This window comes from Piliocolobus tephrosceles, chromosome 19 (genome assembly GCF_002776525.5).
Source record: "Piliocolobus tephrosceles isolate RC106 chromosome 19, ASM277652v3, whole genome shotgun sequence".
Classification (NCBI taxonomy): Eukaryota; Metazoa; Chordata; class Mammalia; order Primates; family Cercopithecidae; genus Piliocolobus; species Piliocolobus tephrosceles.
Window position 1 is genome coordinate 46,371,171 of NC_045452.1, and position 12,809 is coordinate 46,383,979.

A 12,809-nucleotide genomic window follows, 5' to 3' on the forward strand; every position below is an offset into this window, starting at 1 on the left:
TCTCAGAGAGAAATGTGTAAATTGAAGTTCAGAGAAATAAACTGGTCTCACCTATATATTTCTTCTTGGCATGTTGTATCTTTCTCAGTTATGCCTCATCTCTCTGCTATTCTCCTATGTAAGAAAAGAAAAATTATAACAATATACAATAGGTAGATATTTTCCATCTTGTTTAATTTGCTTAACCCAAAATTTCTGATTCTGCAAAATGTGCAATTACTATAGTTGGGTGATGGCAAGGTTGACTTGGAAAGTCTGCTTTTCCAGGAAGGAATGATATTCTCAATTTGGTGGAACTTCTGGTGAGGGAGAGGTGAATAGAGTATTCAACGTAGCAGAAGAAAAAAACACATAGATATTTGTACTGGTAGGCAGCTTGGAGGAGTAGGAATTTAGGTCAGAGACATAAAATCTCATCTGAATCTCTTTTGGAATTAGTTATGTTGATCTCAGAGAGCAAGTTATTTCACCTGTTGGTATTTCAGTTTTTTTTAATTACTCAAATGGTAATACTATCTGTTACACAGGGCATGTAGTTTGAACTTAAAATAACATATATGAAAACACCTTTAAAAATAGTTTTCGTCAATAAAAATTCCTATTAGTTTACGAATATTTCATAATGAGGTAACTTCTAGTTCTTTTTTTGATGAGGTTGGTTTTTTAAAAATAAAGGTGGGGGGTGGAAATCCCCTGGAACTTTTTTTTTAAAAGCATATCATGAATGAAAATCAGTTATTTGATTAACAACTGTGTGTTCAGCAAAGAAATTGTTAAATATTGTAAGCAGTGATATTTCTTTCATCTATATGTTGGTTTTTGGTTTGATTAAATATATTTTTTCTTGTCTAAGGTGGGATCTCATCGTGTCCGTATGTCAAGGGGATTTGAGGCCAATGCACCTGCTTTTGACAGGTAAGACAATTTTTACGTAGTGCTTTAAGTTTTAATATTGCTAAGCAGTAGGACTACTTATATTTACTGATTCATTTCAAACTTTTTTGGCTTTAAATAAAATTCCTTCTGACTCCTAATTTAATTGAAAGACAGTGACACCTGCTGTTACGACTTCTGGGGGTAGTAGTGCTGAAAGTGTGGGTCTTAATCTCTTGACGTTAAAACTTCCTCTGTGGGCACATTGTCCAGTATAGCAACCACTAGCCACATGTAGCTGCTGGGCACTTGAAATGTGTGACTAGTCTCAGTTGAGATGTGCTGCAAGTATAAAATGCACACTAGATTTCAAAGACTGCCTTAAAAAATGAAAAAGAATGTAAGGTGTCTCGTTAGTAAAATCATGTTCGGTATACCCAGAGTATTGGTTCTACCCTCACATACCAAAATCTGCGCATACTCAAGTCCCACAGTCAGCCCTGTGGAACGCATGCTTATGAAGTCATCATTCATATTCATGGGTTTTGCATGCCAGGAATACTGTAGTTTTGATTCTTGTTTAGTTGAAAAAATCCATATATAAGTGGACTTGCACAGTTCAAACCTGTGTTGTTGAAAGGTTAACTGTAGTTGTTTTATATTGATTACATGTTGAAATGATATTTTAGACATTTTGAGTTTAAGAAAGTATATTTTGTTTCATGTTTATAAATGCACCTTCTTGAAAATTTAACATTATAGGTGTGGTTTGTGTTACATTTCTTTGTGTGGCATTGCTCTACATAGCTTTTGGAATGGTTAGAAGCTGGAAAGAAAAAAAGACTCGTATTTGGGGCCCATTTTTCTGAAGACTGGAGCTAGTAAGGAGGTCCCTCTGAATCCTCAACAGAGTATGTGATGTCCTCACATGAGAGTAGCAGCCCTTTGCCATCTGCCCTTACTGCATTTCCAGTCAAGCTTATGGCTGTTGTCTGTCTTGTCTGGTGCCAGCCTCACAGAGTAGGCAGAAGCTGGATGTCTCCACAGCTCCGGCAGGGATGGGAGTCTCCGTACCCATAAGTCAGAGAGGAAATTGCATTCATGAGTTTTCATAAATTCAGCTTTGAGACCATGTACAATGATTTTGCACCCAGTTTTCCAATTCTGTGTTTAAAATAATACCATATAAGTTATATTTAATAATGGATTCTTGTTTATTGAAATAATTAGGCTTCTTATTTGACATGTGCTTATTTCCTTTCTTTCTTAAATAGGCATTTTAGAACACTTAAGAACTTATATGGTAAACAAATAATAGTAAATTTGCTTGGATCTAAGGAAGGTGAACATATGTTAAGTAAAGCTTTCCAGGTAAGTATGGTGATTTCTTATTTCATTCTGGCCCATGGACACCTAGAATGGTAGTAAAAAATAAGATAATATGGTAATCAGATTCTTCCAGGAAGTAAATTACTTCCAAGAAAAAGGTTGGGTACTTGTTGAAAACTTGAACTCTTTGGGTCTATTAAGAAACAATTTAGGCTAATGTTGCTGAAACTGGGATTCTGAAAAGTTTTCAATGCAAATGACACTGTTTTCTAATCTGCTTTTTTATTTTGTAGAGAAACAGAAAAATACCCTCCTTGCCAAAAGTTTATCTATCACTAGTAGAGAAATAGCAGTTTCCTTCTTCATCTGTTGATTGCTTTGCCTGCTTCCTAGAACCATAGTCATTGTTTTTAACCTATGGAATTGTGAATAATGCATTTATATACATGCAACACTATACCTTCTTGCATTGATGAGGGAAAACTTGAGAATTTCATGTCAAAAGGAACCCCCAAATTGCCTGACTTCTAAAGAAAAAATATTTTAATAAGCACTTATTGAATTAATAATGAATTAGTATAAATTATGATGTTACATATGATTGTAAACTTAAGATAGTTAAAAAACATTTTCTAAAGTTCAATCTCCTAAGTCCAAAAGCATCCTAATTATATAGCTGTTATTTTAATCTTGTGAAATATTGTTAATAAACAGATTATACTTTACAGAGTGACTTTATGGTAAAATTTAAAAATATTTGTATGTATTGAATGAAATTATAAAATATGAATCTTTCAGTCTTTGATAGGCTTTGTCTTAGATAATTTTGAGATTCTATAATAGGTATAAATAGTTATTAAGTTTGTGTTGTAAAAATAAAATGCTGGCAATTGGAAACAATTTTTTATTTCTTAAACCAGATGAGAATATTATTTAAGTACCCTGATGTTAATTGTGTCACCTTATCTCTGAGGGATAGTATGTGAGACTTCAGGGAAAAGATTTATTGCCAGTGTCAATGAAATGTGATGAATATTTAGATGAATATTTGCCTTTTTACTTTCATTTAGATGAATATTTGCCTTTTTACTTTCAGAGTCATTTGAAAGCTTCTGAACATGCTGCTGATATCCAGATGGTGAATTTTGACTATCATCAAATGGTTAAGGGAGGAAAGGCAGAAAAATTACACAGTGTCCTTAAACCTCAAGTCCAGAAGTTTCTAGATTATGGATTTTTTTATTTCAATGGAAGTGAAGTTCAAAGGTTTGACTCCCCTGTTTCTCCCTGTTTCTCTGTTCTTTGAATTGGAACATTGCTATAATTAAAAATTATTCTTAACGTTGAACTCTTACATTTTGTTTTTAAAATTAAAGTTTATAATCAAATAAAATTTCTTTTAAATTTTTTGTTTTATTTTTATTATTTCGAAATAGGACCTCACATTGTTGCCAGGCTGGTGTGCAGTGGTGCAGTCTCATCTCCCTGCAGCCTCTGCTTTCTGGTTTCAGGAGATCCTCTCACCTCAGCCTCCTGAGTAGCTGGGACTACAGGTGTGTGCCACCACGCCTGGCTTTTTTTTTTTGGTAGAGACGGGGGTCTCCCTGTATTGCCCAGGCTGGGCTCAAACTCCTGGGCTCAAGCGATCCACCTGCCTCAGCCTCCCAAAGTGCTAGGATTACAGGCATGAGCCATCTCACCCTTCCTATACTTGATTTTAAACTTGTTTTTCTTTCTTTAGAATTCATCAAATAATAATAAGAGGTTACATTAGTGAGCGCATTTTATGGAGCAGGCAGTGTACTTAAGTCTTAACATGTATCAATAACAATTATAGGGATAGGCTCTATTGTTAGGTCCCTTCCCATCTGCTACAAGTCTCATAATTAACAAGTGTTAGAACTGGGATTTGTGTGGCTTCATACTTCATGTTATTATATATGAAACTTTTGCTTCTCTTTTAAAACTTATGTTTTAATATTTCTTGATGCCAGTAAAGACTGTTAAATGCAAATAGAAGTGAAAGACATTGTTTACTGTCTGCTTTAGTATAATTTAAATTTCAGTTTTTGTATGTGAAATAGAGGAGAAAAGTAAATGTTAAAAGAGTTCAGAATATAGGTTAAGGGAAACTTGAGTGCAGAAAGCTCAAATTTTTAATTTTTCAATTTGTATTTTATTTAGCATCAATGCTGTAGACACAGTAATTAGAGATAACAGATCTTAGGTTTAAAAAAATTTTGTTCCATAAATAGTTTTCTTTTATGTGCAAAGAACTGTAAGAGCATAAACCTGAATGTGTATTTAGTTTCTAATTGTTGGCCTAATTAAAAGTAAGTGTGTGATAGATAATGTAATGAAGAATATGTGACAAAATGTTAACAGTTGTCAAATTTAAATGGTGGGTATATGGATGTTCACAGTATAATTTTTTTTTTTTGTATATTTGAGTACTGTAATAGTAAAAAGTTGGAAGGGAAGGTAGGTGCTACATTTTAATTACCTCAATTATTTGCTGTTTGTTTTAGCTTTATTTTTGTTCCAAACTAGATATTTAACTTTATTGGTTACAGATGCCAGAGTGGTACAGTTCGAACAAACTGCTTGGATTGTCTTGATAGAACAAATAGTGTGCAGGCATTTCTTGGCTTAGAGGTAAAAAAATGAATTAAAATGTATGTGCCTTGTATCATCTGCCTCTTTAAGTGCTTTTGTAATACTTAGGTTTCTTATTACTTTTCAGAAAACATACGTAATGTTATGCTTCATTTTGTACTTCTAGTCTCTGTCTCTTTTTTGGCCAAACTTTGTTTTGATTTAAATATTTCCTTTACCTGATCTTCATATTCTCTTTAGGTAGCTGTCTATCTACTTCTGTTGTTCCTTATTCTCCCTTTTAAAATCTGCTGTTTGTAGTATTTCAACAATTTTTTCCCTGTCTTTTTGGAGGAAATATATACGTGTGTGTGTGGGTGTGGGTGTATGTGTGTATTTGGCCTTTTATTCTCTGTGTTATCTTTTAACAATCTATTTTAGGATAAGAAGGGTCTATTTTCACATGTACAATTATGTAGGACTATATTTTTGACAATTTGTAACCCAATCCAGTTTGTTTGGTGTTTTCAAATTAGTAGTTATAAAAAACAGGATCAGATGAAAATGCCAGTTAGTGAGAATGAAAATGAATGTGATTCAACTTCTGTGATAAGGTCGCTGTTTGCAACTTTTTTTTTTTTTTCTTTACTACTTATCCATCAGATTCAGCCTAATATAAACACAGTCTCAACTATTTGACAAACTGTTTAGCAATGCTGAGCTTTCTAAGTCTTCCCTATTCTGCAAGTTAGGGTTATAAGGCTGTGGCTAAACTTCGTTTAGTTCCATCAGAACTTAACATAGTTCTCAAATGCTATAAAAAAAAAACAGCAATAGGAAGTTACATGTTCTTATTTCCTCTAGTTAATGATCTTAAATTTGACCTGAATATTGGTTAATTAGTTACTTTGCAGCTGAGGTTCTTTATCTCAAAAATGAAAGTACAGTGTATAAAATTCTCTATTATAGAATATATTTTTCATGTAACTAAATAAATTTTACTGTTTGGATTTTTTCAAATATGTTTTTGAGGTTTATTTGTAATTTATTTAGAAAATTTGACAGAAACAAGAAAATGAAAGCAAGCATGTTGGTCATTTAGATAAGAGTTTATCTTATCTTGGCTTGGATTTGTTTCAAGTTCTGGTTTTAAGTGGCTGAATAAATGTACATGGATTCTGATAATAAGCTTATTGAAAGACTTGGATCTCTTCATCAAAATTATAACAGATGTTAGTTTTCAGGATCTGACTTAGCTGATTCTCCACTGTTGATAGTTAGGAATTAGAAAACTCCCTAGGATAGCAAACGGTTGACAGTTTACAAAGTTTGCCGCTACGATAGACAAAGCCCAACTAGTAGAGAAGTAAGATCAGTTTTGCCCAGTTCCTTGAAGAGAGAAAGATTTAAATGATAAAGGAGGCCCTGGAGCTTATTTTGTTTTATTCTCCATGCTAGCAAAGAACAGCTCTGGTGTAAGTCTCTAGGTAATTAAATGAACCCAGTTTAAGGTTTTAAAAAAATATTATTTTAGCTTTTGGTTCTCTATAATTATGGATAATCACCATACTTACATGATAAAATAAAACATAAATTGGAAAGAGTTAAGTGAAAATGCAAGGCATAGAATATGACTAGATTCCAGAGAAACAGATTGGATAAAGATTGAACATTGACTCTAGGCTAGAATTCATACATATAAAGATCAGTAACTTTTTGGAACACTTTTATTGTTATATGTGATAGGGACTTGTGGAAGCTGAGAGGTCCTTGAATTTCTTGCATGCTATTCCCCCCAGTTCTTCCTTATATATATTACCAACGAGGATTTTAGGCATAAAAAGCTGTCATGACTTTATTCAGAGGTTTTACTTATTTTCTTTATTTTGTGACAATTTAAGAGCAACTCCTTTTTTTCCATATTGTTTTACCTACCTTAATTACTTAAACTTATAAAGCCAAATCCAAAAATTAAAGAGACCTAGTTATTTAGGTAAACTAAGTAAACATTTTTCTCAGTTCTAATGCAGACTGTTGATGGATGAATTCTTTTAGGTGGGCAAGGTAAACAACTCTGATTTATAGGGATACTTTAATAAGATAAATTTTGTCATTTAACCAGAAAGAAGTCCTTATCAATACTTGTAGTTTTCATTGATATAGTATTTGTTTTAAAAATTGAAATGATGGGAAATAATTCAGCCTAGTAAACTGTTATGTTTTCAGAATCTAGTCCCGAATAGTGCTATAACGATAAATTTTTGGTTTGATTCTGGTAGTTCTTAAAAGCCATATTACAATTAATATGTTAATGTACTTATAAAAATTTCTCTTTTGCTGTTTTAGATGCTAGCTAAACAGTTGGAAGCTCTTGGTTTAGCTGAAAAGCCTCAGTTGGTGACTCGCTTTCAAGAAGTTTTTCGGTCAATGTGGTCCGTGAATGGTGATTCAATCAGTAAGATATATGCAGGAACTGGAGCTCTTGAAGGGAAAGCAAAGGTAGATCTAGATCTATCTTAACATTACAGAATATCCTCTTTTTCCTCTCTTCATAAAGCTTTTAAATGGCCTTTTAAAATTAATAGATGGTTTAAATTAATAGATGTGTCTTAGAATTCTGTTTAATGTGCTTTTATGCCTTCTTTGATACTTCCTTTCACAGTGGATACTAGTGAATAAATGGAAGATAGATATTTCCCTAAGTTTGGGATGAATGTTTGTATGACGTATCTAGTCATTTAGTGACAATCCACTAAGATGATATATATTGCTCTTTTTTTTTCATGATTTTCTCTTGTATATCTGTTTTACTTTTTGTATTGTTTGATTACAAATATGATTTTTAAAACCATAGACCTCTTAATAAAGGGTTCTCTCTTATTTGGCTTTGTGTTCCCTTCACTTGACACAGTGCGTACTGTTAATAGATGTGTGATGTATGCCACTGGGACAAATAAGTCAATCAGCAGTTTATGCAGTGCTTACTATGAACCCAACATTAGGGCATAATTGATCTTTACTTATCTTACCTTGGGAATGTGGCTATCAAGATGTGCCAACGACGTGTGAGATATGGGCCAGGTGTAGTGGCTCACGCCTATAATCCCAGCACTTTGGGAGGCTGAGGCAGGTGGATCACTTGAGGCCAGGAGTTCTACACTAGCCTGGCCAACACAGCGAAACCCCATCTCTACTGAAAATACAAAATACTAGCTGGGCGTGGTGGTGCAAACCTGAAATCCCAGCTCCTCAGGAGTTTTGAGGCATGAGAATCCTAGGAGGTGGAGGTTACAGTGAGCCAAGATCACGCCACTGCACTCCATCCAGCCTGTGTGACAGAGTGAGACTCTGTTCCGAAAAAAAAGAACGGACTTAATTATAATTGTCTGTTTCATCATTACTTTTTATTTCCTGGCAGTATCTACACACTACTTTCTTCTGAAGTATTTGGCCTTTATTGAGGGAGTTTAGAACAATACTTGAGATAATTTTCATTATTTTATATTCTTAAATATTGTTTAACTTTTTAAGGATCCTGGCCTCACTTGAATTTATCAACTTTCTAATTCTCCACAATTCCTCAAATTATTTCAAGAATAGAAATGAGAACATTTGTCACTTTTATAGTTCTCGTTCAGCTTCTTCCATATAGCAGCTGAAATTCTTTAAAGACCATTCATGATCTCTAAGTCTTCTTTTAATTTCCAAGTCTTCCTCTTCTGTGTCTCATAATATGCCATGCCTCTGCCCAGAGATACTGACCTTACCTGCAAAGTTTCTTTTGTTCAACTCATAGAAATAATTTGTATTGACTTTTACAAATATTTACTTCTTAAGTGGTCCCTATTTTTGTAAACATGAAATTGTTAAACTTTGATTTATTCCTTTTAAATAAAGAACATAATTCTTGCTATTAAAAGCTGATTCTCAAACTGTTGCTTAAAATATTCTTTTATATTCTTCTACCTTTTTATTTCTGCAGTGACTACAATGTGTGTACTACAATGTATGTACAGAGGTTACATATATTTTCAGTGATCTTTTATCTTTAACGTATACAGATATAAAATTTTATACATTAAATATGCTAGTCTGAATTGAACTAAAATCTAACATCTGAACTGCTCTTTCTTTTCCTTTCTCTGGGTTCCTTTTGATTAATTGCCTGATAATGTGAATGGTGAGTGTCTTTTCAAATACTGTCATTTGCATATGTTATTATATAGAAGGAAATAACATTTAATGCCAAACATTAATTGCTTATTAAATATAGTAGCATTCATTTAACGGCATTGAAGAAAACTGGTTCTTCATTTAGTGGCATTTAAGAAACTTGGCTCTTTATTCTAAAAAGAAGCCTAGAGTTACTGTTATTTCTTTAAAGAGTAAAAATTACATATTGCAAACTAATTTCCTAAAAGTCGCAAGTTTTTTGTTTTGACAGTCATCAAAATCTGTAAGATCAAAATAAATCCTTATGGTAATTGATATGCCTAAGTAAAATATATATTCATTAAAAGTTATAATCAACTCTCACTATAGGAATAAGTTTCTTATTTTATGATGTATTTTTGCATAGGCAATAAAATGACTCAAAATATACAAACTGTAGTTTACATGTAATATTCTTTTGTGAACTGTACTTGTAAATTTCTTTTGAGGCTAGACCTTCATTCTTAGTTTTAGTTTTAATTTTAACTAATGTAAGCTATTTGGGAGCAATTTCCATTTTCTTTCTCTACTACCAAAGTAATTTGAAGTTTTTCTAGGGGCAGTTAAGCTCAGTGTATCTTCTTTTATCTCCCATTTCTCCTTACCCATTTTATCCCCAAGTTTACAAATTACCTTGTAAGAAGGAATTGTCTTGTTTTAAATAAGTTCACTTCCGTTTATTTCCTTTGTAATAAGCAATTTTAAACATTTATTGCTCTAGATGTCATTACTGGATGAGGTTGTAGCACTGGGCTTTTTCATTTCTTTGTGCAGAGCTTTAATCCAAAAGAAGAAAGGAAACAGTGACATGTTGGAGGCATTTTAATTGTCATGACTGTATATTCAAAATAGAACGATTAGCTCCTTTTTCATATTCAAATCATATAAAACTGATTTAAAATTTCAAACTACCTACTGAGTAAAATCAGTAATATTTAAAATGAAAATCTGCACTCCTTTCTTTCTCACTTTCTCAACAGGCTGGAAAGTTAAAAGATGGTGCTCGGTCTGTTACCCGGACAATTCAGAATAACTTCTTTGACAGCTCCAAGCAAGAGGCCATTGATGTTTTGCTGTTGGGAAATACTCTGAATAGTGATTTAGCTGACAAAGCTCGAGCACTTTTAACTACTGGAAGTTTGCGTGGTATGTGCACTTTGCATTTTATTTGTTATTTACATTCCTAAAAGTCCAAGAGGTAAATGTAAACTTATTTACACAAACAATTTTTAGTTGGTTGAAATAGTTTTCGAAGGGATTTCTATAAAGGTAATTTTTTAAAATTACATTCTCCAAAGGAAGTTTGTCTGTTTTAAAATGTTTGTATAATCAGTGGTATTACTAAGCTGTACACTGTAAACCAGGCCCATGCATGGTTTCTTCTATAGATTATGATTGAGAGGGTAAATAATTAAGCATTGTTAACTTTGTACAAGGCAATATTTCATAGAATATTCAGCTGGTACTTTTAATAGAGCATTTAATAACCTAATTTGGCAGAAAAATGCTTTACTGGAAAAACTAATGCCTATATTGGTTATTTTTTAAATCACTACCCCAAAAGTTTCTGTAACTTGGTCTTAACTTTTAATTGCTATTGTTCGAATAAGCATTAAATCATATTAATAATTTAAAGTAGTGCTAATTATTGGGCACTGACTGCTATTACCAATTTTAATATTTGAAATAAATATATGGCCTTCAGAATTGGTTTTCACCTTTCATTGTGTCTTTTATTAAAAAAAAGCTTCTCCTATCAGTGAGCACATAAAAGTAGCATGATGGGAAAACTTAGCATTCATTGTAGAACTTAATAGATTAGATGTGCTTTTTCTTTCTCTAAAATGTATTGAGGTATAATTGACAAAATAATTTTTTTCCATTTTAACTTTTTAGCACTCTGAAAAACAATTTTTTTTTCTGTTAGCCCTAAACCAAACTTGTTAATGTTCCCTGTTCAAGTGGGAGAAAATTGTTTCTGCATCAAGTAATGTATTCTTGGGTAATTACTTAGTCAAATAGGTTATGGATTCTTTCAGAATTCTGCATGGTGCCTAAAGGTAGTTAATTACAGACAGCCCCACAGGGACCTATAAGTGGGCTGGGGAACTTAGACCTACTAAAACTCCAAAAAGTATCTGATCTTAGCTACTACTTTCAACTTCAGGCTTTCTTCCTGGCTTCTAAAAGTAGAGACTTGACTGATTTGTATTTTGTCACCTCTTTCCACCTGTGCCTACATTGATGTGGAGGCATTAATAAGCAACAATTGAAAGTAAGTGGCTGAAGGAAAGAAGAGGAGAAGCAAGGGACTTATGTAATCCCCAGACTTCAGCATTAGTGTTTTCAGTTGCCTGCACATTTTACTATAAGTAAAATAATACCTTTAAAAAAAGTACAGTCAGTTCTGCTGTAACGCTTGTTCCGAGAATGGGAATTTGTTCCACCGTGATATATTAGGGAAATGTTTGAGCATAAGGCTAATTTTGCATGAGCTTATGAGTGATTTTGCTGGCAAGCAACACTAGGTAAATGCAGAAAAGTGCACCCAGCAGAACTAAGATGGCTAGAAATATATATAACATATAAAACACACATACACATATGCACACACACCTCAAACATCTTCCCCTGCCTCAGTTCACTGCGTATGTTATGAGCCATACCTATTCACATCTGTTCTTTCAACGTTTCATCTAATTTCAGATATCCCTTTTACCATTATTCACATTACAAGCTGCACTCTGTCTGATGCCCATTTCTACAAGCCAACTTCATTCAAGACGAAGTGCCTTATTAATGGTTATATTCATGTATTTCATAACCATTTAACGTGTAATGTCTTGCTACTATTTTTATGAGGTTCCTGTCTTTTTTGGTGTGTCACTGTTGAAGTTTTTGAATGTGGTACCCCTTACCCCATTCTTCCCATGAGCCCTGTGGTTGTGGGAATTCGCAAAATTTGCATAGCATGGTGATGTTTTTAGAATGTGTTTTTCTTGTTATAGCTGAAGTGATTGTACTTACCAACTGCTGAGTCCCAGAAAGAATACTAAAAGTTGTATATTAGGGCAGTATCTTCCATATCTTCAACATCCTCCATCTTCTTAGGTTTTCATATTTATATTCATAATATTCTCATACATGTACACATGCATGCATAACATAGACACAGGAGCAGCCAGAAGAGCAGGCCTAGTGGCTTCTGATGGTGAAATGGTAGACATCACTGAGTCACTGTAGGATTTTTCTTACGTGCAGAAGGTTTGTATCCATCATTGTCGTTTATTTGTAACCTTTGGTGTTCTATAGCTATCAGAAAAAATAAAGTCATCAAATTGACTTAAAATAAAAAAGTGCGGTCTTCTCAAAATGTTTTGTCACTGTACTCTACATTTTAATTGTAACTTGTTTTTACTAATGATTCTTTGTTTTCTTCTTGATGCATCCATAGTTTCTGAACAGACATTACAGTCAGGTACAGTATAGAAAATCAATCTATAAATAAAAGCAATTTTTTCTTATTTTTTTTCTGAAGTTGATATTGTAAACAAATAAAGCCATATAATTGGAAGCTTTCTCATTTTGCCATCAGATTCTAACAGGATAAATTGATATCTTGTTTTAATCTGAGAAAAGAATTTCAAGCTTGAGAAAATAAAGTACTTCATTCTGAAGAAAATGTGCAGTGCTCTTTGTCTTCCTGTAGCAATTGCTTAATTCCAGTTGAAGATAATTCAGCTAGTTTTAATTTCACTTTACATTTCATTGAACAAACATTATTAGTGTTATGCCTTACT

General features: G+C 33.0%; 1 protein-coding gene across 9 annotated transcripts in view; it reads left to right on the plus strand.

The window, feature by feature from the left end:
- Positions 1 to 12,809, plus strand: part of SYNJ1 (synaptojanin 1) — a 108,189-nt gene that overhangs the window by 39,887 nt on the left and 55,493 nt on the right. For 6 of the 9 annotated variants that reach the window (XM_023190475.3, XM_026456045.2, XM_023190495.3 and 3 more), the window contains 6 exons: positions 854 to 915; positions 2,148 to 2,244; positions 3,299 to 3,468; positions 4,776 to 4,857; positions 7,144 to 7,296; positions 9,990 to 10,155. In XM_023190475.3, the coding sequence (XP_023046243.2) occupies positions 854 to 915; positions 2,148 to 2,244; positions 3,299 to 3,468; positions 4,776 to 4,857; positions 7,144 to 7,296; positions 9,990 to 10,155 (730 nt within the window). The remainder of the gene's footprint in view (positions 1 to 853; positions 916 to 2,147; positions 2,245 to 3,298; positions 3,469 to 4,775; positions 4,858 to 7,143; positions 7,297 to 9,989; positions 10,156 to 12,809) is intronic. The other 3 variants (XM_023190486.3, XM_023190547.3, XM_023190554.2) reach the window with 1 other exon arrangement.